This window comes from Coptis chinensis, chromosome 3 (genome assembly GCF_015680905.1).
Source record: "Coptis chinensis isolate HL-2020 chromosome 3, ASM1568090v1, whole genome shotgun sequence".
NCBI lineage: Eukaryota > Viridiplantae > Streptophyta > Magnoliopsida > Ranunculales > Ranunculaceae > Coptis > Coptis chinensis.
The window spans coordinates 8120319-8144228 of NC_141458.1; the positions used below are offsets into that span (position 1 = coordinate 8120319).

The 23910-nt window shown below is 35.1% G+C and overlaps 4 protein-coding genes and 1 non-coding gene across 5 annotated transcripts; all 5 read right to left on the bottom strand.

The window, feature by feature from the left end:
- Positions 1-527: 527 nt before the first annotated feature.
- On the bottom strand, positions 528-1267 carry LOC147507694 (putative polygalacturonase At3g15720). Its single transcript, XM_086599072.1, has 3 exons — positions 1172-1267; positions 971-1087; positions 528-853 (listed from the first exon to the last, which is right to left on the bottom strand). The coding sequence occupies exons 1-3, from the start codon at positions 1199-1201 to the stop codon at positions 626-628; spliced, it is 375 nt and encodes a 124-aa protein (XP_086455198.1). The 5' UTR covers positions 1202-1267; the 3' UTR covers positions 528-625.
- A 10-nt stretch (positions 1268-1277) lies between these two features.
- On the bottom strand, positions 1278-2833 carry LOC147507695 (polygalacturonase ADPG1-like). The gene is made up of 7 exons (XM_086596392.1): positions 2822-2833; positions 2584-2730; positions 2342-2476; positions 2058-2222; positions 1890-1910; positions 1581-1788; positions 1278-1447 (listed from the first exon to the last, which is right to left on the bottom strand). Exons 1-7 carry the CDS (start codon positions 2831-2833, stop codon positions 1323-1325), a joined length of 813 nt encoding a protein of 270 aa, XP_086452518.1. The 3' UTR covers positions 1278-1322.
- Positions 2834-7336: 4503 nt separating this feature from the next.
- LOC147507696 (embryo-specific protein ATS3B-like) lies at positions 7337-8445 on the bottom strand. Its single transcript, XM_086599073.1, has 2 exons — positions 8086-8445; positions 7337-7715 (listed from the first exon to the last, which is right to left on the bottom strand). Exons 1-2 carry the CDS (start codon positions 8320-8322, stop codon positions 7449-7451), a joined length of 504 nt encoding a protein of 167 aa, XP_086455199.1. The 5' UTR covers positions 8323-8445; the 3' UTR covers positions 7337-7448.
- Positions 8446-8494: 49 nt separating this feature from the next.
- On the bottom strand, positions 8495-8566 carry TRNAP-AGG (transfer RNA proline (anticodon AGG)). Its single transcript has one exon. It is a non-coding gene; the product is annotated as a tRNA-Pro (tRNA).
- A 7322-nt stretch (positions 8567-15888) lies between these two features.
- LOC147507698 (SPX domain-containing protein 2-like) lies at positions 15889-18647 on the bottom strand. The gene is made up of 3 exons (XM_086600405.1): positions 18090-18647; positions 17796-17922; positions 15889-16460 (listed from the first exon to the last, which is right to left on the bottom strand). The coding sequence occupies exons 1-3, from the start codon at positions 18192-18194 to the stop codon at positions 16048-16050; spliced, it is 645 nt and encodes a 214-aa protein (XP_086456531.1). The 5' UTR covers positions 18195-18647; the 3' UTR covers positions 15889-16047.
- Between the last annotated feature and the right edge of the window lie 5263 nt (positions 18648-23910).

Consider the following 23910-nt stretch of genomic DNA (forward strand, 5'->3'; position numbering starts at 1 on the left):
GATTGGGAGTGGGTGCGAGTTCATATATCACGGTGATTGGAAGTACGGTATGGCTCGTGATGATTACATCCGGATAGGGATGATGTCATCACACTTTCGCTGCTCGCTTGAGGTCGTCTATTCGACTTGAGGTATTTCGAGCGGGCGGTGAAGTGTACCACCTACATAAAGTTTAGCCGCTACTTAATCGACCTTGGAGGTCAATGATATGAGTTCGTTACGATCTCTGCTTATGCTTAATGCGTGCTTAATATTCCTCAATGAGAATATTACTCCCTTACAATTAACACTAAACAAAACCATCCTCTCTTTATTATTCCAACTTAAGAGTTCAGAACGAACCCTTACTTTTTGGTGTAAATTTAGACATTTATAATGAACATTTCATTTGCATACATTGATGAATTTATATGGAATGTCAAACAGAGACTAATTCATATACTAAGCTTGTTCTCGAGATCCCACTCGTGAACAAAGAAAAAATAATTTCTCATGGGAAATAGGGTAAACAACTACTTTTACTTTTCTTATGATTGAAATTGCGATGGATAGTATACATCAGTTAAATTATCTAATGCTATTGCCTTTGGTAAACAAAAAGACTGAGCTTCAATTTTGCACCCAGCTAGTTGTCGAGACAAGGCACGTCTGGGTTAACATCTGTAGATGTTCCTTTGACATTTAAACAATAAGCCTTCACTTCCTTAGATTCAGGGGTCTTTAAGTGAACTTGTCTTAGATGAATATCCGTGCAGGCAACAGTTTCACTGCAAGCCAGTTTAATTGCGATTTTGCTACTTGAAGTCCCCTGAAAATTAACGAACTTTACATCGCTCACTTCTACCGCAGATGTCTGTTTAATCATCCAAAACAATGTATGGGATTAGTAAGTACGTTAGATTCAAAAAGATAAAAAATCTTTGTTATTGTGATTGTAACTTGTAAGACAAAATTGAATTATCGAACTTACATTATTCCCACAATTATGGTTGCCGTTGCAATAGTATTGATCAATGACAATAGGATTATCAGTCGAGTCTATTATTATGTCTTCAAATGTGATACTCTTAGCAAAACCAGATCCTCCCTACACATTGTAAGAAAAATTAGAGTTAAATGTAAAAAAGTACTAGTACAAGTAAACTTAAAGAATGCAGTACATCACACTCACCTGCCATGTTTTAATCCTCGCTCCGTACATCGTACTACGCAAGGTGCAATTAGAGACATGAATTTGCTCAACAGCAGCAGAGTCGTGTTTGCCTAAGCTTCCAACACTGAGATACAGTAACATACTCGTTAACTGATACTTTCCAAAGGAACTATATGGCAGATACTAGATGGTAATAGTAATCGATGACACACCTTATCCCATGACCCGGACCACAAAAAACTTTACTAATATTAACGTTAGAGGTGGCAGTTCCAATCGAGATGCAATCATCTCCTGTGTATATAATTGCACAAGTTAATACAAAAATGAGATTAAAAAAATATATGTAAACAGTATACTATTTCAGTAATATCAATATAATAATAATATTAATTTTAAAGCTAGAGATGTCGTATCATATAATTACCTGTTCCGATGACTGAGTTTGTAATTTCAACATTTTTGCAACGTTGGAAATGTATACCATCAGTGTTGGGACTGTCTTCAGGGGCACTTATCTCGACATTAGATATTTTCACTCCATTACATTTATTTAGGACAACATGCATCCCTTGGCTGTTAACAAATTTTAATCCATTGATTTGGACGTCATCACAGCCATTGACTCCAACAGCCTGATAAATTAATAACAAAAGTGATTAAGCATTGCAACGTTTTTTTGTTCCAATAGAGAGTTGAAAATGTATTATAAGTTGGTAGTTGGTACGATACTTACCGTGGGTGCTGAAGAGCATTTCTGCAGGTAAAATAGAAAGGGAAAAAAAAAAAAAATTACGTCTAAATTTTTTATTTTTTTTCGATAATCAATTACGTCTAAATTTTTGAAACGAAGGAAATTAATTAATTCAAATGATATGTCAGCATTATAACAAGATCTATTTACTTCTTCACTTTTGCATTCCCACCAAGATGAACCTTGTCCATCAATTTTGCCGGACCCCGACCCATTGATAGTAAGCCCCTTGATTGAGTCGAATAAGATCCAAGTTTCTACATGTTTGCTTTCCCACGATGAAATTTCAGAGGGCGCCAATATATGTCCTAAAATCTGCACAGCCAGTAACTTATAATAAGTAAAAACTTGTACCAATAATGATGTATGTGCGGAAATAAATATTTTAACCTTCTACATGTAAACACAGATTGCAGGATGAACTCCTCAAATACCTGAACATTAATACTATCAGACTCGCAGGGGCCTTCAAAATTTGTTGAACTCAATAAAAAAGATTTGAGTGACGGTATTATCAAAGTCGAAGGAGTTAGCGATCTGCATGCTTTATCCCATGCTTTCAAAAATGCCTGTTGAATACTAGTTTAAAATAATTGAATATAACACGTAATAGTATTATTGGTTTTAACCCGTGTACAAAAAAGATGAATAAATGATATAGGGATTATAGGCTAACTTGTGAATCATCAGTTTCGCCATCTCCAACAGCTTCAAAATCCATAACATTGACATGACGCGCCGAAGTTTCATCCAAGTAATTCCTTGGCATTCGGGCCCATCCAAATTGAGCACAACATAACAAGAGAGATAGAATAAAGAACTCCTACACACACAGGCACACGTTATTATGAGCTTATAAATCAGATATTCAACTAAATGATTGTTGTTATATAGATACATGTCTATACACACACCTTCAAGTCCATGAAAGCCTCTGCAGGTTACAATAGTACACTTTCTTCTTCTTCTTCTTTTATGAAAAAAAATTAAAAAGGTGCACTTTCAACTAGTTCCAGACAAGAAGTTTGGTTATGGTGAAAATTTTGCACAAAGTGTGTGATTATTTATTTGCAAAATGTGAAGTTAAATATAGTAAGAAAATATCAGATTATCAACTAACATATCTGCACTAAAGCATTCTTTATATAATTACGTTTGGCAGCTTTTAAATGGAACCTTTTCAGTTAAATCGTCTGGCAACTTTTAGTTCCTATATCTTTACCAAAAAAAAAAAACTTGGCTCCCATATGGAAATTTAGACACCAACATTCCTTTAACGTAGTAGAATACCCAATGGACTTTATTTTTTTAGTGGGATTTTAAAGTTTTAATAAAATCTAAACCTCTTTATATTTATATGCAAAGCCCAATAAGTCACAAACTTCCAACAGCTAGCTAGTGTGATGATAACCTGATAACCTGTGAAAATTGTGAATAGGGCTGTCAATAGGTTTCGATAATCTGATAATTGATCCGAACCAAACCGATAAAAAACGGTTTGGATTTTGATAATTTAGTTTGCCTTCTACCGACCCAAACCGAACCGATAAGATATTGGTTTGGTTTTGAGTTTGCTCTCCACCGAACCGATATGAACCCGAACCGATAAGATAGCATTTTAGTAATATTTATGATTAATTTTGTATATATTTATTAATTGTGTGGTTAAAATTAATTAATTTAATTTAAAATTTAATTGATTTTATTGTTTTCTGTTCGAGTCAGTTCGGATTCGGTTTGTAATATACTTATTGGTTCGGTTTTGGGTTCCCAATTTTCTTATTGGTTTGGGTTCAAATTTTCTAAAACCTGATCCAAACCAATCCATTGACAGCCCTAAGTGTGAATAGCGAGTACATTATCATCACACTACTGTGCTCGCCATTCAACTCTTAACAACAAGTTGTACTCAATAATCATCTTGTTAATGGTAAAAAAAAAACCCTGGCCATACAAGGCCATAAATAAGAAAGGATGGGCTTTTGCTTTTGCTTTTCTTTTTAATTTTGAATAGGGGATTATGTTTTTGTCTTTCCTTATTTGTTGTAAAAGAATTAAGGATTTTAAAAGACAAATATCAAACTAAAAAGGAAGCCAGGGAAATAAACAATTGTGCCATATGCGGCATATAGGTCGTCTGATAATTATTCCGCAATCAAATCTTCTCAATTTGGTATAGAGCCATAATTAGAGGCATACTCAAGTTAGTTACTAAAGTGTGACATAGCTTTTTACGGAAATACTTTGATAGTTGAAAATTTAGAAGATTGTAATATCCAATTCAACAGTTAAACCTGTTATTAACCTACTATTATTAATTACCTGCAATGAGTTTTGGGCTACTGTGGAGTGTGGAAACAATCTTGGGCTACTGCGAGGTTAGGCTTCGATCCAGAGTGCACATTTCTATAGGTGAAGGCCAGAAATGCTGCCCAATATAAAGCGAAATCGTCCTAACGGACCCTTCAACTGGGCTTTAGCAACCTAAGGTTAATCTGCCCAAAATTATCTTTCCGCATTGGAGTCCAACATTTTAAGGGTCCTGCATTCTACACCCACCGAATTCGATTGGGCAGCCTCCAACTCAAGCCCAACAAAAACACACACCTCAATACATAAAGGTTACAAGTTTTTTGCAACCGTTCTAATCGGTATCATCTCTCTCGCGAGTTTTGAAACAAAAAAACTCAACTTTTTTTTTTACTCTCTTGCTCTTATCTCTCACAATTGTGGTTAAATAAACTTTTGTAATATGTCTCAACACATAGGTGGATTTGGACTAGTTTAAATCGTCTACAAGCAGAATGAGTTATCATGATTTGTGAAGACTTAGGTGGTTTGATAAACATCGAAAAATGTTTCTACATTATATAAAGCCACAAATTACAACTTTTGGTTGGTTTCAGATCATCCACGATCAGAACAAGTTATTGTGATGGGGGTTGACTTCATTCTCCGTGTCAACATCTCCTCTAGTTCCCCACAAAGTTACAAAATTACTGTAATCTTGTTGAATGTGGAATGGATCTTCTTGGCACTAGGGACTTTGAAATTAGAAGAGGAGTACGTGGAAGATTTGGAGTTTGTGTTGTGTTATTTTAGTGAGTGCAAGATTGTTTGGAAGTACCAAACCGAATTATTGTTTGAAAAAGCCCCAAACGACCTAGTGAGGTCGTTTTCAATTAAGGTGCCCCAAACGACTCAGTGAGATCGTTTCGAAAATGGCCCAAACAACACAGTGAGGTCGTTTTCAAGGTGCCCCAAATGACTCAGTGAGGTCGTTTTGTATATGGCCCAAACGACATAGTGAGGTCGTTTGAATATTTTTATTTTATTTTTTGAATATTCTTTGTACATTAGTGAGGTCGTTTTGTATATTAATACAAGATTTTGAGTTATTTGAATTGTGCATGGAAGGATCGTTTTGAATGATTTGAGAGTTATGTTGAGTGTTTGAAGCTAGGTTACATAGACACGCCATATTTTGGGGGGGAAAAAAATCCGATACGAATTATTTGATTTGATTAAACTTATTATAGTTACTAATTATTATTATTATTATTATTATTTAGTTTGTGTTTGGTGTTTATATATAAGAAAAGTGGAATTTGTGTTTGGAATTGATCGTTTAATCAGGGATATGAAAGTAACCAAAAAACAAAATGAACTTCTCAATTTTTGTAGTCCAAACGACTCAGCCATGTGGTCTTAGAGACTGCCCAAACGACCCCGTCATATCGTCTAGCTAAAAACCCGAGAGCTTTGTCTCAAACGACACGCACAAATCGTTTGAGTGTACACTCAAACGACATGGCGATACCGTTTGAATATACATTCAAATGACCCCACTCAAACGACATGGCGATACCGTTTGAATATACATTCAAATGACCCGGTGGTTTCAATATGGCAAGACCAGTTGGACTTGGTTGTTGGGCTTGGGTTGGAGACTGCCCAATACAAAACATTTTTTTTTAGAAAATGGCAAACTTGTATATATATATATATATATATATATATATATATATATATATATATATATTACATCAGTGCCCAAATATTTTTTTTTGGGGTTTGTCTCAAACGACACGCACAAATCGTTTGAGTGTACACTCAAACGACATGGCGATACCGTTTGAATATACATTCAAATGACCCGGTGGTTTCAATATGGCAAGACCAGTTAGACTTGGTTGTTGGGCTTGGGTTGGAGACTGCCCAATACAAAACATTTTTTCTTAGAAAATGGCAAACTTGTATATATATATATATATACATCAGTGCCCAAATATTTTTTTTTTGGGGTTTCCCCGTGCAATTTCATCAGTGCCCAATTAAACTACCTATATTAAACTTGGATATGGATGCAATTCAAGTAATTTGATGCATTAGTGCATTACACATGTAGACCTCCTTAAATAAATGGGTTAAGTAGTATTACCCCCCCCCCCCCAAACACACAGTCAATTTGGTTTGACGGTTAACTTTTAAGTCAAATGGCTGAAAATGACATAATTGTCCCCACCTAATTAAAATTAAACATTTGTTTTTTGAAAATAATGAGAGCATTTATATAATTTTCAGTTGCTTGACTTGAAATTTAACGGTCAATCCAAATTGACTGTTAAAATCATATGATAATATACTTGGTATAACAAAAACAAGAAAAATCATATTGTTGCCTTGTTGGTAATCATTAATAACATCATAATCGCATTATACACAATTGGTTTAAACCGTTTTAAACCAATTGTGTATTATACGTGATTACATGATGTTATGAATGATTGCCAACAAGGCAACAATATGATTTTTCTTGTTTTTGTTATACCGAGTATATTATCGTATGATAGGGAAGTTGATTGCAAATCTTTAGAATAATCGGAAAAAAAAAAAAGATTGCAAATCTCTAGAATAAGACAGAGGCATTGAACTCTTCTTTGGTTTGGTTTGGCTTTTTTTTTTTTTTTTTTTTTTTTTTTCGATAAATTGGTTTGGCTATCTAACCCACAGTACAAAATATCAGGATATGATTATTTATCGATTTCTGATTTATGGATATGTATCGTGGATATATCTCTCTCTTTGGGGATATTTGATATTATTTCATATGCAAATATCGTGGATATATCCAAAATATCGATAAATATCGTAAATATTGTGGATATTTCTTAATATATCATGATACATTATTTATATTTATTTGAAATATAATGATAAATATTAAATAAAACTGTTACATATACAAAATATCTCCAAATATCGCAAAATATCACAAATATTGTTGAAATATCGCCGATATTTACAGTCGTATATATCTCCAAACATATCGGAATATTTATATATTTTTTTCTGAAATCTGGATAGATATCGACAAATATCGTGATATATCGGAATATCTTGTACTATGATCTAACCTTACAAAGACATGAAGGAAGAGTACATTGGTCATTTAATCAACTCAACTGCTGAAGTACTGAACTAACAAAGAACTAACAAAGAACTAAATTATGGTCTTGTCGCGAACCTACTACTCAGCTACTACATTGAAGAGATCATTGACTGACTATTACAAAAATCAAATCCAAACCACACTCCATAAGGTATAAATGTGTTGTAATAAAATGTTGCTGGCTGAGAATAATAACCGTTGATCGTCACGGACTCTGGTTTCCAACCGTCAGATCCCATCCTCAGAAGATATAGGTAACAAATGTTGTACATACATGGTCCAGATATCTGGTAAGTATCTGTGGAACATCGCTCAAATGCCCTCGAGTATGGATCATCTAGTCTTGGCACATAGACCTGCTCAACATGGACAAAAGGTTAAAAAGTGATTTGATCAACATAGGCCGGTGTGTTTGATTGATCGGAATCATCGGATAACTTTTTGTTTCTTTCTTTTGCAGTTGGGATTAATTTTCTTTTCGAGAACATAGATTTTCTAGCATTGTTTACACATACTAATTCAATTTAAATATACAAACCAGACGATCGTCAAACAAGAAAGAAGAGACCCACAGTCTAGTGTTCTTCAGTAATTTGGTTACGTTATTAATTTATTATGCCAGTTCCATAAACCTTACAAACTTGATGATGAACCAAGAATCAATAATCAGTTACTTAAATAGGTTTGACTTAGATTATCAAATTCAGGTCTAAAATTACTACCAACCTGATAACCATAAGCGTCACCAAATGCAAGACCGATCATGTCCCGAGTGAATCTTGTGGAAGAACAGCTTGTCGTTATGCGTACTGTGTATGAACATCTACTTCCAACTTGAGTGTTTTGAACTGTTTTCAAAGATTTGAGTATTTGAGGTTGTGGGTTGATAGAATTACTAGCTTGAGTGACGATGAAAAGCAAGGCAAAAATCAATAGAACTGATGCTACTTTGAGTTTCACCATATCTTTTGGATCTTGGTTAGCAGATTAGTTTGAATCGTGAAACCTTTTGATTATGTAGTCGGCAAGAGGGTTGTGGTAGCTGAGGAAATTGCAACCTTTCACCATCATAAATTTTTGGCCCATTGATGACAACTTTTAAAATAAGTATATGGGGCTTCAAAACATAAAGCGTGGGGCATTCCGAGAATTGAACTCGGGACCTCTTGCACCCTAAGCAAGAATCATACCACTAGACCAAATGCCCAATTTGATAGTATTCAACAAATTATTAATGAAAATAACAAATACTATTAAGTGCAGACTTAACAATTACCACTATTTATATCCACCCTTTTTTTAGGCTTAAAGAGTTGAGGAATAACATTTTTTTTATGATTTTTTTTATAAATAAATGATATAGTAGAATTAGTTAAAAGAGCAAGTTTTGTTTATCACACTTTTTATACTATAGTTTATACTACACTCCTCTACAAAATGAGTTAAGTGTTAATAATTTGTGGATATGATCTACTAACCTTAGATAACATCTCTATAAAAACTCATCTCATTTGAAAATATCTAACCTAGTTAAATATCTTTGTCAACTTTGATTTTTTTTTAATAACTCAAATTTTTCGATTTTGCAATAATCTTTTGATAGAGTTAAACATTATCAAATGAGTTGAAATTTTGTAGAGATGATCTTCTTGGTTAGTTGAACACATCTACAAAAAACTAGATTATAATTCATGTTATAGACAAAATTATGGGGTGGGTATGGTATAAAAAGTGGGTCGTTAGTTAAAATATTGTAAGAAATGTTTGGATCTACAAGGGTTTGTGCTCCCCACAAGCAGAGCGGACCGGCTCTGAGCAAGTGCGGTAGCACAGGGCTCCATTTATCAAAAGACTCCGAAATTTTAATTACTACCTTAGAGCATCTCTAGGTGGTGGTAGTATCACCTGCAAGTTTGAGGGTGAAATTTGAAGAAAGTATCATCAAATTTTGACTAACTCTAGATGGTCGTAAATATCTATCGCAAATCTGTATGTAGGGTCTACCACGCGCGCCATTACCAATGTCAGGTGCTAATGTAGGGTCTACCATACGCCACTGGTACTGTCGCGCGTCATTACCAATGTCGGGTGCAAATGTAGGATCAACCACGCGTGCCATTGGTATTGTCATGCGCCATTACTAATGTTGCATGCTATCGAGTAAAAAGACGCAGATTTCACAAATTGCTTCATTCTCACCCCACACTCTAAAACTATCTCCACAACTATTTTATTTTACCATGACTTCTTCTTCATTATTGCAAAAAACTAGTCAACATACCGACGTTGACAAATCAACTCAACAATCATGTTATTTTGATACACTCGATCAAGAGAGGTGCCAAATTTGCACCTCAAGGAAACACCTTGCATTATCATGCAAATATCTGAATGCAAGGTGTCCTAAAGCACCACATTGCCAAGGTTATATGCTCATATATAGAAGCTGTAACGAAGATGGTGAATAAGTAAGATTTTTGAAATGCATGTATGATATATACCCTGGTATGAAATCTATAATACAAAACAACTCAGTTTGTAAGCAAAGTTATAAGGGCTTAAGTGGTGGTTCTGATTTCCTTGGGATTTGTGCTAAAAAAAACTTTAAAAGTCCTATTTAGTACTACTAAAAACAACCAGAGCAGTCCTTCCAGATTGAAACTCTTCCTACCAAAAAAGGAAAGCTAAATTAAACCCAACAAAAAAGACTTTTACATGTAAACATTTTATTTCCTTCTCTAAATATGAAATTTGATTCGATCAGTTTCTTATGAAAAGAAAAAACCTTCTTGATCTTCAGGTGTTTCGGAACCTTAAGTAGAAATTGATCAAGGCTTTATTGTCGAAAATAACAGGTTTCACTGGAGATATCCTTCGAACCTTGGCTTTCGCAAACACATGTAATTTGATTTATTAGCGAAAATGTTTGAGCTTGGCCTAAGCCCATGGTAGCTTTTCCCAGAACATGTCTTCCTATCAATCTATAATACAAAACAACTCAGTTTTTAAGCAAAGTTATAAGGGCTTAAGTGGTGGTCCTGATTTCCTCGAGATTTGTACTAAAAATACTTTAAGAGTCATATTTAGTAATACTAGAAACATCCAAAGCAGTCTTTTCGGATTGAAACTCTTCCTACCCAAAAAGGAAAGCTAAATTAAACCCAACAAAAAAACCTTTTACGAGTAAACATTTTATTTATTTATCTAAATATTCGACTACTTACAAAGAAATTTCATTTGATCGGTTTCTTATGAAAAGAAAAAACCTTCTCGATCTTTAGGTGTTTCGGAACCTTAAGTGGAAATTGTTCAAGGCTTTATTGCTGAAAATAGCAGGTTTCACTGGAGATATCCTTCGGACCTTGGTTCTGCAAACACATGTAATTTGATCTATTAGCAAAAATGTTTGAGCTTGGCCTGAGCCCATGGCATCTTTTCCCAGAACATATCTTCCCATCAATTCAAATACCACGATAGCTCCCAATATTAGGGAGACTATTCCGATGATTTCTAATAGGGTAAGAACTGTTTCACTGATTTGCTCAAGGCTCTATAGCCGCAAACAACAGGTTTCATTGGAGATACCCTTCCAGCCAATTGACTGATTTAAGTATCGCGGTATGTTTGTGACTGAGTTTTAATTATCAATGTTAGATCATTATTTGGTTTTTATATTTTTTATGTACCAATTCAATCAAACTATAGATGTGTGCGATCATTAGCTACCTAAGCTATCTTAGCTTCGGTTATGCTTTGGCTGAAAGGTTTTAACCATCAAAATTTGCAGTTTTTAAACAAAGTTATAAGGGCTTAAGTGGTGGTCCTGATTTTCTCAGGATTTGTGCTAAAAAATACTTTAAGAGTCCTATTTAGTACTGCTAGAAACAACCAAAGCAGTCGTTTCGGATTGAAACTCTTCCTACCCAAAAAGAAAAGCTAAATTAAACCCAACAAAAAAGGCTTTTACGAGTTAACATTTTATTTCCTTCTCTAAATATTCAACTAATTACAAAGAAATTTGATTCGATCAGTTTCTTATGAAAAGAAAAAACCTTCTCGATCTTCAGGTGTTTCGGAACCTTAAGTGGAAATTGTTCAAGGCTTTATTGCCGAAAACAGCAGGTTTCACTGGAGATATCCTTCAGACCTTGGCTTCCGCAAACACATGTAATTTGATCTATTAGCAAAAATGTTTGAGTTTGGCCTAAGCCCATGGTAGCTTTTCCCAGAACATGTCTTCCTATCGATTCAAATACCACGATAGCTCCCAATATTAGGGAGACTATTCCAATGATTTCTAATAGGGTAAAAATTGCTTCACTAATTTGTTTAAGGCTCTATTGCCGCAAACAACAGGTTTCATTGGAGATACTCTTCCAGCCAATTGACTGATTTGAGTATCGTGGTATGTTTGTGACAGATTTTTAATTATAAATGTTAGATTATTATTTATTTTTTATATTTTTTAGGTACCAATTCGATCAGACTATAGATGTGTGCGATCAATAGCTACCTAGTTCCAATAGTGACTGGACTGTATGAGCACTTAAAAATTATCGTGTGCCCATATACAAAGTCTCTTCCACCCTTTATGCAACTACCAACTCCCCACACTTCCCATCTAATTCAAGAATAAGCCATTATAGACATTATATTAGTGCTAGAAGTCTTGATTGAATCCTAGCGTGCCCTTCCTATATACTAAAACCCTCCTTGTAATCAAAGGGGCAACGACAATTGACAATCTTTTATAGAAGTCATAAAAAGCCATTTAGTAAAAGTCATATGGAAGGAGCACTCACACATACCTTTGTTGATATTTGATGTGGACGATTTGTTGAATTGGCAACCAAAACAATTGATAGTAGATAATCACTATAACATGGAGGGAGTTAGGAAATGACATGAGCAAAATATATATGAAGTCATGTCTTGTTTAAATAATAGTGTTGATTGTGTCATGCTCCTGTGGATTACGGACCAGTTCTTGTGTCAACGTTTCCTGTCAATTTGTATCATCACATTAGGATTCAAATCCATCAGATTTCAGAGTACAATTAAAACGAAGTTAAGAAAAAATTGATTTATATAAATGTCATTGATATCACTAAAATGAAATTCAGTGGTATTGACTTTCTTAGCGTTTGGGCAATGATTCACCTAAACACACTAATGAAGTCATAAGGGGTGTTGATTGTGGTGGAGGAGAGACTGAACCATGTCGATGGCTGCCTACATATCTAGAGTATTTTATGGAATCAAGTCTTCATGTGCGTAGTTCTTTGTTGAAATGAAATAGGTGAGCAATAAGTGAGGTTTCTTATTGCCTGAGAAATATAGTTTCCATAATAGTCAGAGTATTTTCTTATTAAGTAATAAAAGTAGGCTAGCATAGTGGGCACTAAAAGTAGGCCGCACTAGTGGGCAATACAAATCGGCCGCATTAGTGGGCAATGCATGTGGGCACCTTAATAGACACGCAAGTAGGCCATGCTAGTAGGTAGTGCTATTGGGGTGCCCAATGATAGTCGTATGTAGGGGTACGCATAGGTACATATAGGGCTGGTCATGAGACTCGGTGCTCGGCTCGTTTTGAGATCGGCTCGTGCTCGCTCATGAAAAAATATGAGTCAAATATGAGTTTAGTTTTAGGCTCGTTTCAAGTTCGAGTTCGAGTCGAGTAGCTCGCGAGCTACTCGTTATTTTATTATTATTATTTTTTCTATATATCATATATGATACAAAAAATACCCAGGCCCATAAACACATTAACCCATAAGGTAAAACCCTAAAAAATAGCCAAAGCACCAAAACTTAGAGGCGGCTCTCAAAAACTGAGATGTTTTGTGCAGCAGCAGTGCATAAGAAGATGTATTTGAATAGCACTAGTTGTCGATGTAGGAAAGAGTATGTGAAGCCTGGAGCTCTTCGTTTGTTATACTCGGGTTTGTTATACTCGGGCCATAGCTCATTTCTTGATTGTATCAGTGATTACTCTTGTCTGTAATTTTTGTCAATCTCACATTGGGAGGATTCAAGTACAGAGTGTAATTTCAGTGATCGGTGTTATTCTTTGTTTGGATTGTAAATTAGCTCTTTTTTATTCATGTACAAGTTATATGCGCATGACTTCAGATGTTGTAGTTGTCGGGGACTTTATGAGTCACCGATAATTGATATATCTTTCAATGAATGGGTTTTGAGCAGAATTGTGGTGTTTCATATATGATTTCTCAACTGCGCGTCTTGTGTTTTTTCTCTTTTTTTTTTAAAAAAAAAAGGAGTTCTTGTCTTGGATTCAGCTCACGAGCTACGAGTCTCGAGTTCACTCGAGCTCATTTTGTAAAACGAGTCGAGCCGAGTCGAGCTCGAGCTTATTGTAATTCAAAACGAGTCAAGTTTGAGCACAAAGTGGAGCTCGACCTTGAGTTTGAGCTCGGCTCGAACTCGACTCGAAAACTCACGAGCCGAATCTGAGCATGCCAATACTCGGCTCGCTCGACTCGATGACCACCCCTAGGTACATACACTCATAAAGGAGTAATAATACATACTGTAGGCCATTTCAACCTAGAATAAAAATGAAATATAACCCCATACCCCTTGATACACATAAACAAAAAGTTATAAGGAACCAACGACCCATACCCCTTGCTAAAGCAAAAATGACAATCTAATGTATTAGCTCAACCCTTCTTATATGAAAAAAAAAATTAACCACACATGTTCATATAAGATGACTCTAGTTATAATACACTGAATATTAGCAGTGTAAAGAAGCAACAATATTATAAATATTTATAGTTTCCTTGAGTGTATTATTAGCAATCCTCGAGTGTCATCTCATCCACTACATATAAAAATGTGGCCTCGCACATAAACAAAAGTAAACCAACCAACCCATTAGTCCAAAGCTCATCCCAGCTTCACTCAAGATATGGGATTTGAAGAAACTTCATCTTAGACTCCAAAGCTTATAACTATTCAGAAAGATTCTTGGTTGTATTTCCGTCAACTGGCACCGCAATCTTAGAATTGGTCTTCTGTTTCCTACTTGGGTTAGCATTATGCTCATTACTTTCTATAACAGTTGAGAGCACAGATGTTATTTTTGGAGTCTTAGGTTCCTGGTTTCCCAACCAAATTCGGAACAACTGAGAGAGTTGCTCCCTTCGAAGTAAAACACAACGTGTTTCCATCAGCAGGGGTAGAACAAACCGATATAAGAAATCCAAAACACTAAGCAGAAGTTCAAATGAATGGAAAACTGAGCGTAACAGTTTGCAAACATCAAATTTCAGTAAACGCACAAACACCGAAAAAGAAAAAAAGAAACCAAACGAAGATGCAACAACAACATGGTAATCATAAACCAATCAGAAATCTAAGTTTAAAATTGAAAATGCTTACTTGTTCGATCCAAAAACTTTTCAATGTTGTAATAGATTGTTATCAAACTCGTTTGCACGCGGAAATGAATCTCCAATTTCAGTTCAATCCTCCAAAAAATTTAATCCCTAGAAATTTGGGTTTCGAATCTCGGCTATTTGATGTAGAGATAAATACTGTCAGATGAGAGACATTTTTTTTTAAGTGGGGTGTTTCACGAACAGGGGTTTTGTTTCGGCCAAGAAAGAAGAAGAAGAAGGTTAGGTTACGATTAAACTAAGGGTTGGGTTATTTTTTTATTTGATAATTACTAAAATAGCATATCGTGAGAATTGAAATAACGGAAGTAGTTTTTATTTTATATTTTTTCAACACACATAAAAAGACAATTTTGACTTATATTAAATTAGAGAGGACACCAAATTCAGGGTTATTTTGATAAGAAGGCAAATAATTATTGTTCAAGTAGCGACTATTTTAAATTTTTTGCTAACGTGACTCACTATGAGCATCCTGAAAGAACCGTTATTAATGTAGGTAGGATAAGGGCGTGCACACACGTGCGCCTGCACCAAGCCGAGTTAGCCCTAGCTTGTAGCTTTTTTGCACCGTTCAAAAGGGGTAAGGACAATGTCTAACACGCCTGAGTAGTTGTTCTAACAGAAATAACATGACATTTATCTCATTGCAGATTCCATCAATGGGGACTCTTGAGATAACTATAGAATGTTAATTCAGATATCCCATTGTATGTGTGTCCATAGGGTAACATACGACGAGCAAGACATGACGAAGCAATGCCGTTCATTATCGAAAAAGAAGAAGAAGAAGCAATGACATTCTTATCAAACTCTTGATGTAGCACAGAAGCAATGACAGTTTTTTTAACATATCAAATTCTTGATCGATGTAGCTACGACCAGTCAGTCCTTCGTTAATGCAATGGAGTCCACTTTCTGTTTTCCGTCCAGAGTATATTATACCAAACTCTCGAATACGACTTCAGATAATCTTATTCCTTTTCTTGTATGTACATAGCTTAAATTCAATGATCAAATGTGGTTGAACTTCACAGAATAATACATGAAGAAGCAACAAGTCATTTTTTTAATATGTGCTCACTATATCAGGGAATTGTAATAAACTCAAAACAATTTTTATAAAAGCTGTAGCACTTATACATTTGTATTTATCCGTATCTATAACGTGTCAAGTAAAATTACAAGGGGAACAGCTCGAGGTTAACGTAAAAAACTCTGTTTTTTGCCTAAATAGCATATGCACCGATCATACACGAGACTATTTGGCTACTCTATCTTTAGTCCAAGTATCCTCCAACACACCACTCTGCAATGGTGGCAGCGAAAAGACGCTTACAGTAGAACTTCCACTTCTAATCTCCTTCAAAATTCGCAATGCTGATAGAGCACTCTTCATGTACAAGCTCTCCATGTACTCAATTTCTGCGAATTGCTTGGGTGCACTATTGGTGGTGACAGAATTGGGATCGTCTCCATCTCCATCCCTATCCGCGGTCAGACTTGATGGTTCGTCGATAGGAAAGAGGTGATCGAGCATAATTTCACATTCCTTGATGAGCTTGTAAAGCAAGTCCATAGTGAAGAAAGGTTGTTGCAATACCTTCTGGATGAAGGGCAAGCGAATTAGAGCACCGGTTCTTTTGTCATATTTCTTTAGTATCTTCACCAGACCTGCTTGAAGATTGTTATCAGTTTGAAGCACAAAACAGTAGAGTTCTATCAAATAAAACAGTAATAGGTTTTCCCATATGAAATAGTTCTATTGCCTTACTGCCCATTTAGGTTTTTACGAGAATGAAGATTTAAGAGGCCATTTCCATTTTCACGCATTTCAAACAAATCTGTCGAACTGATTTTATTTATTTATTTTAATTTATTTGGCAAGTTCAACAAAAAGATGGGCCAAAATTAAGGTGAGCATGAAGAGTTCAAAAGATAGCGGATGTGCTGCAATTGCAGAGTTGCTCTCCCGGATTAAACCTCCCATTTCTAATTAAGAAGTCCTAGTCAGTAATCCATGATCATTACGTACAAGGAATATACGTACAACATGTACCATCATGTACGAGGAACCTGCGCATGGAGGAATAATCCAAGAAGTAACTCTTTAAAAAGGTACATTCAAAATGAATGACTCAATGATAACTTTTTTTTAAAAAAAAAATCTTGGAGTGAATCTATGTCCCAAAACCTATGTTTACATTGACACAGATAGGTGTGTCCATATCCGACACGGATACGAAGTGTCGACAAAACGTCAAACATTGAGGTATATTCCATACAATGTGTCTGATATATGTCTAACACAAACACGTGGATACGTATATGACATGGATTACTTTTGAAATATGGCGTGTCCATATTACATAGCCCAAAACAAGATCTTGTAATTCAGTGGGGGTTCCCTAGACCCTTTTAGAGAGTTGCTTTAGCTCATCATGTATAAACATCTATTATTCTGTAATGTGGATTCAATATGCTATAAGCTTAATTTTGAAGAAGCGAACTATACACAAGCTTAAACCAACCAACTTACCAATGTCAAACCAAATCTATCAGGACTTAAAAACGTAAAATATCAATTAGATATCATGTATTTGGACCACTTAATTAAGTTATCCCCTTAAGACCACAATCGTGGCAACATACAAGCACCAAACTGTGCCATAGAATGTATTGCTGAATTAGAAATCATTCTTTTACTTAAGTTTCCCTTTTTAAAGTCATAAGGCGCCATAAAAGCTAATGACACATTATGATACCTTAGGTAAGGGTGACAAATCAGGATATCGAATGTCATCAAGAAGTGGAGGACTATTTTACAAGATATGTCCTGTTAGATAAAGTGTATACATCATAGGCTGGTGTGGGGATTCATGACTTTTGAAATGTCGTAGAATATCATTTTGAAACACAATAATTCTTAGTGGTGTCAGCTGTATAGAAAAACAACATGATACACTGATGACATACTGATACTATTTCAGAAAGAAAATAGAACTATACCTGTATAGTTAAAAGCACTATAATTTTCCAACAAAACCATCTCTCCATGAAAATCTACAATTTCTTTTCTTATTCTTATCAACTCGTCACTTGATTCTGTAGCCTCTGCTACACTATCCTGCAACTCCTGCACCCCAACAAATATAGTCCATTAATCCTGACATACTTACAAACATAACAATTACCAGATTAATCAAATCTATATCAATTAAGAAGACCTGATTACCAGCAAAGTTGCACCAAACACTCTTAAGGTGTATTATATCATTAAATGCAAGAAAGAAAGATGTATACCTTCAATCTGATGATGTAATCTTCTTGTTTCTCTTCAAAAAACCCATTGAACTTTTCAAGTTCAGCTTCTAACAACATAATGAAATCAATCTCTTCACTTGACATAACCCTTCCTCCAACTCTCACACCCTCACCATCATTCAGTCGAATTCTTTTATTTGATGATCTATCATCATCACATTTTGGTTCAATAAGTTTCAATCTCTTCTTCAATTCTTTTTATAAGAAAGAAACTTATCTCTCCATTCAGGTAACGTTTGTTCAATCTGATTGCTCAAACTCTTGCCAAACTTCATACCCACTCTCTAAAGATTGAGAATATGAGAAGAAATGAAGAAATGAAGAAAAATTGAGGTTGTGAGTGCAAGACAGGAAGGGAGAGTGTGGAGTACATATAACGGTCTAGTTAGCTTAGTTTATTGAAGAATATTCCAAATAAGAGTGTTAGAATATCCGCTGAATTTAAACGGATATTTCTGGTTTTATTCCTTTGGTGTGAGTATACGTGAAGAGAGAGAAATAGAGAGGGAAAAGTAAGCGAAACTGTTGAAACTGAAGCTCGGCTTCGGTTTACAAATAGCTAAGTATATAATAAGCTGTTTAACTGCTTTTTGTTTTTAGTGTGAATCAGTTTATGAATCTCTTTTGAATTAGTATATGCTTTGTGTTGACTAAGTGAACCAAGGATTTGACTTAGTTTTTACCTCCTAATTAATTTTATTGTTTAAACATCATTGTCCTATTAAAAAAAGGAAAACTACCGAACTAAGAATTTGTAATAGTACATTTGTACATACAAACAAAAATAAGAAAAACAATTAAAAAAAGGAAAAACTAGATTAAAACTATGTGTTTTTTCTTATGTGATTCACAATATTCATTTGTACTGCATTTTCTTTGACAACATTTTATGCATAAGTTTATGACTCTATGCATAACAGCATAAGTCTTTATGGAAATGCAAAATACTCAATATTCAAGTAGTCATATCATAGATATAACAGAGAAGATTTTTTTAAGCATTTTGATACTTTTTTCTTTTTTTTTTCCCATAAACTCATTTTGATACCTTTTGGAAGTTATAGAAATTTTTTTTTTTTTTTTTTTGTCGAAATGTCATGTTTTCCAACTAAATCCGTTACTAAAATTAAATGTAAGTATGAGCCGGCCACACCCATGATTTTCTTTTGATACATCATATCTTGATATATATAATATATGGATCGCTGTCAACGAATAAAGTTTTGCCTAAAATGGCTAACTTCGAGCACCACGTTCCACATAACATCTCTCATCTCAACACGTGTTTGTAAGAATGGAACGGCTGAGCAGATCATTTAACAAAAGAAGAAACCACTTTTAGCTAAGCCGAGCCAAAGAATATACTAAGATATCGTATGATTCGAAAACGACTAAAAGAATATGCTTTTGGCTTTCTCCATTGTTTTGCCCTGCAAGGAAAGCCAGGTGACCACCCTAGTCCCTACTCCCTACTAAGCGTCAATTTGTAATGGATTTTTTTTTTACAGTAATGTGCTAACGTCAGTATGTGTGACAAATTACGACATGGCTTTTAACAGGTTGTTGGATTCAATGATAAAATTGTATGACTATTTTGTCCTTTATGTATAGATCCGGATATTTCACAAGAACATTCATGGGTCCTTAATTTGGTATCTAGAAATTCTTAACTTACACTGTTAGAGATGACTTTACTCAATATTTGAGAGTTGGGACCAGCCCTGTATTGGAGAGAGTTATATTCAGCTTTTAGAACATTCAAAAACGCATGAGTACGTGGACTAATTCATAATAATCAACTGCATGAATGATTAGAAAAGAAGGAAAAATTATAGTTTAGCATATTTTCTTGATATATATAAAAGTTTGTTTATGTCTAAACGACTAATTCAGTGATGGTAGGTACTTCGCAGATCATGAGTTTCATGACATTGAGGCTGCCATGAAGTATTTCAGGTGATAACTGATGAGACGTGGTCAATTGCAGCTGTTCATTTTGCTAAATGGTGCCAAGTAAGGTAATAGCATATCTAGTTGGTGGTAACATACTCTTTATATTTGAAGAATGCGACTACAGAAATTGATCGCAAATTTCGACCAATTCTAGGTGGTCGCAAATTTCGACCGCAAATTTGATCGTAAGGGCTACCAACCGTTTATTAAGATTTGCTTGCCGCATCTTAACGATGGCGTGATATCGAGTACAAACTCCGGCATTTTAAGAAATTGCTTTATTCTCACCCAACACTCCAAAACTATTTCCACAACTATGACTTCTTTTTCATCATTGTAAAAAACTAGCCAACACACCGACGTTGCCGAATCAACTCAACAATCATATTATTTTGATACACTCGATCAAGAGAGGTGCCAAATTTGCACCTCAAGAAAATACCTTGCGTTATCATGCAAGTATTTGAACAAAAGGTGTCATGAAGCACCACATTGTCAAGGTTATTTGCTCATACATATAAGTTGTAACGAAGATGGAGAAGAAGTAAGATTTTTGAAATGTCCAAATGGTATATGTCATGGTATGGAATATATATATATATATATATATATATATATATATATATATATATGAAGACAATTTGTTGATATGCACGTGTTGTGGCGAGGATGATCATTGGTATAGGTATTGCCTCTATGCGCAGATAACATGTCCAAATGGTTGTGATAGTGTTAGAGAGCTGAAAAAGTTTGCGAACCTTGAAGAAAAAGGTCTTGATCTATTGAAGTGTTTGGTGTGTGGAAAATGTGAGTGGTTAGGTGCTGTAATGAAAATGGTTAAGAGTTGTTAGAGTGTTGTAATATGAGTGGTTAATGTTAATCATTTTATTTTCTATGACTATGTAAAATAACTTTTTTTTAATATGAATAAATTTTAATTTTATATAAATATATATTAGTTTAAATTAAAATAAAATATAAATTGATTAACATTGTTTATTGATGATTAAAAATAAATATGCATATACGAAATTAAATTACAACAATCAATGTCGGTCACCCCTAATGCTCCATTGATGCTCGACAAGGTCGCTTTTAAGTCTATCATGCATAGTCTTTGATTGAACTCGTCGAGTCCCCTCAATATAGTGTTCCCGAGTAGGTAGGATCTGTGGTTGCCCTCTTGGATCAGGAATGTACCTCCTCATTTCATAATTTTTATTCTTAGTTCCGATTACCATATTGTGCAATATGATACATGCTCTCATAACAGTACCCATTGTCTCCACATGCCATAATTTGCAAGCTTTCTTCAAAATCCCAAATTTAGCTTGCAAAACCCCAAAAGCTCTTTCAATATCTTTTCTTGCAGCTTCTTGCATCGTTGCGAACCACTTCGTCTTTAGAGCATTACGGTTTGAAATTGTTTGTATAAATGCCGCATAGTCAGGATAGATACCATCAGCTAAATAATAACCCATATTATAGCTATGCTGATTTACATCAAAATAAATAGGTGGAGAAGTACCATTGATCACGTGCTCAAATATCGGCGAGTTGTCCAACGCGTTGATGTCATTGTGTGACCCTGGCATCCCAAAGAAAGAATGCCATATCCACAGGTCTTCGGTTGCAACAGCTTCGAGAATAACAGATAGTTTTCCAGAACGACCACTGTAAGCACCTTGCCATCCAGTTGGACAATTATGTCATTCCCAATGCATACAATCAATGCTTTCCAACATACCCGGCCATCCATGTGTGGCAGAATGTGCAAGCAAGCATTGTCAGATATCCGCAATATTTGGCCGCCCGTTAAAGTAGATCGAACCGCATAATTTGATAATTGCATCATAGAAATGCCTCAACCTTTGGTTTCCACTTTACTTTCGAAATGTATAATTGATCGTCAAGTTGATCGGATTAATCGTGCCATAACCAAGAATACGCAAAGCTACAGCCACCTTGACCAGAGGATCTATACCAGGTTTACCAGCATTGTTAACTTTAGGCTGAAAAAACTTAAAATGAGTCTGAATATCGTTGAAGATGTGAAGAAATAAAAAAAAATTCATACGAAAGCGTCGTTTGAAATCCTCTTTCGGAAAGACAGGACGATCGACGAAGTAGTTGTTCTTCAAGATTTCCAAAGTCAGAGCATACTTTCTATGTTTAATTTTTTGACTATTCTTTGAACCACCATGTGGTGCCTTCGGAGCATGAATTTGTGCTTGTGTAAGTACAGCCAAAGTGTGCTTTATAAGGGGCATGATGTTAACAAATTCTTCATCAAGACTATCTACCGAGTCTTCCGCTGGAGGAGATGAAGAAGAAGACGACGATGAAGATGAAGATGAAGACGAAGATTGAAGGGGAAAAATCTCATACACTTCATTATCCATTTTTTCGCAATGTGTGTGTTGTTTGTTAAGGATTGATGTGAAATGGTTGAGTTGTTTGATACAAATGTTTGAGTTGAGTGTGTGTAAAATGAAGAAGGAGATGAGTGTAGATATAGGATGTAGAAATCCGACCGTTTTTTGCCCGTTTTTTTCCCGTTGGAACACGCGACATTAGGAGTGGCGCGCGATAGTACAACTGGCGCGTAGTGGTGCTGGTCAAAGTCAAAAAAGATGTGGGGCGACATTTGCAATGGCGCGCGACAGTACCAAGCTCCGCATTCGCATCCAAATTGCCAAATTTGCGAACAAGAATGCGAACAAACAAGTGACGCGACCACGAATGCAACCACCTAAAGATGGTATTTCGGGAAATTCCGACGCATTCCTTCAAATTTGAAGGATGCGACCATAAATATGTCCACCTAGAGATGCTCTAAGGCAATTGGTCGCAAGGAAGTAATATTAATCTTTTAAATGATTCACAAAAAGTGGCACATCAAGACCACAAGAGCCAGCTTCTTAAGGATCAACTAACTCCAATACTAGAATATCTGATTATCGGAATTTTTTCCAAGTCCGAACAAGTAGGAATGTATGACTGTATGATCAGTGTGTATGACCACCAAAGGAAGAAACTGGCGTTGTTTTGTGAGAAGGTTTAAAAAGACTGAGAGATTCCTCTTTCAAGCTCAAATTACTCATCCAGTTATCCCGAACTGCTATATGGATGTCCTAGCTAGTTCATTTGATTCTTCTCCAAAAAAGGTGTATTTTCTTAAACTTTCAAAACATGGAAAAAGAAAAATGGTTTAAAGAGGAAGACATAACTGCTCAAAATTCAGGTTTGGCTTGTTCCTGTAATTTGCTAGTGAGTATTGGTAAGGGAAATTTTTTGCTGAATACAAAATCATCATATATTCACTACTATTATTCTTGTTGTTAACTTGTTAAGCTAATTATTCTTTAATTTTCATTTCCTGTAGGGCAGATTGCAGACGAATGAATAGCAAATTAATTTGGATGTGCTGCCAAGTGGAAACATCTAAAATAACAAAAACTTTTAGCTTAATAATTGTTTCTTACGAAGAATTAATAAATAATGGAGGTCCATGAGCACGATCGGTAATAGCCTAATAGGTGTTGATAAGTATATGGATAAGCATATTCCATTGTGCTGATTGTGTTGGTGGAACGGGCTCTCTTCTAAAATAATTTAAATCCCAATCTCATAATCCCAACCCTCTTCTTTGTTCCCTGTTTACTGACTTTCACATGTTACAATCTTAGACTATGAAACTATGGATTGATTTATAATAGATCAGGAGAATCAGTCAGATTATGTCAAGAATAATCCTTATTCATAGATTGATACATTGGATAAGTACATTGGAAATTAAGTAAAAACAAAATTTATTATTTTAAAGATTTGTCTCTCAAGGAAGTTC

Coding starts and splice junctions, on each gene's coding strand:
- LOC147507694 (XM_086599072.1), bottom strand. CDS start 1,201: ATGTACGGAGCGAGGATTAAAACATGGCAG. Junction 1,088..1,171: donor CGAGGATTAAAACATGGCAG/GTGAGTGTGATG, acceptor TACAATGTGTAG/GGAGGATCTGGTTTTGCTAA. Junction 854..970: donor ACCATAATTGTGGGAATAAT/GTAAGTTCGATA, acceptor ATGATTAAACAG/ACATCTGCGGTAGAAGTGAG.
- LOC147507695 (XM_086596392.1), bottom strand. Junction 1,789..1,889: donor AATGCTCTTCAGCACCCACG/GTAAGTATCGTA, acceptor TTAATTTATCAG/GCTGTTGGAGTCAATGGCTG. Junction 1,448..1,580: donor AAACTCAGTCATCGGAACAG/GTAATTATATGA, acceptor TTATATACACAG/GAGATGATTGCATCTCGATT.
- LOC147507696 (XM_086599073.1), bottom strand. CDS start 8,322: ATGGTGAAACTCAAAGTAGCATCAGTTCTATTGATTTTTGCCTTGCTT. Junction 7,716..8,085: donor GTGACGCTTATGGTTATCAG/GTTGGTAGTAAT, acceptor CATGTTGAGCAG/GTCTATGTGCCAAGACTAGA.
- LOC147507698 (XM_086600405.1), bottom strand. CDS start 18,194: ATGTCAAGTGAAGAGATTGATTTCATTATGTTGTTAGAAGCTGAACTT. Junction 17,923..18,089: donor ATTACATCATCAGATTGAAG/GTATACATCTTT, acceptor GTTGGGGTGCAG/GAGTTGCAGGATAGTGTAGC. Junction 16,461..17,795: donor TAGTGCTTTTAACTATACAG/GTATAGTTCTAT, acceptor ATCTTCAAGCAG/GTCTGGTGAAGATACTAAAG.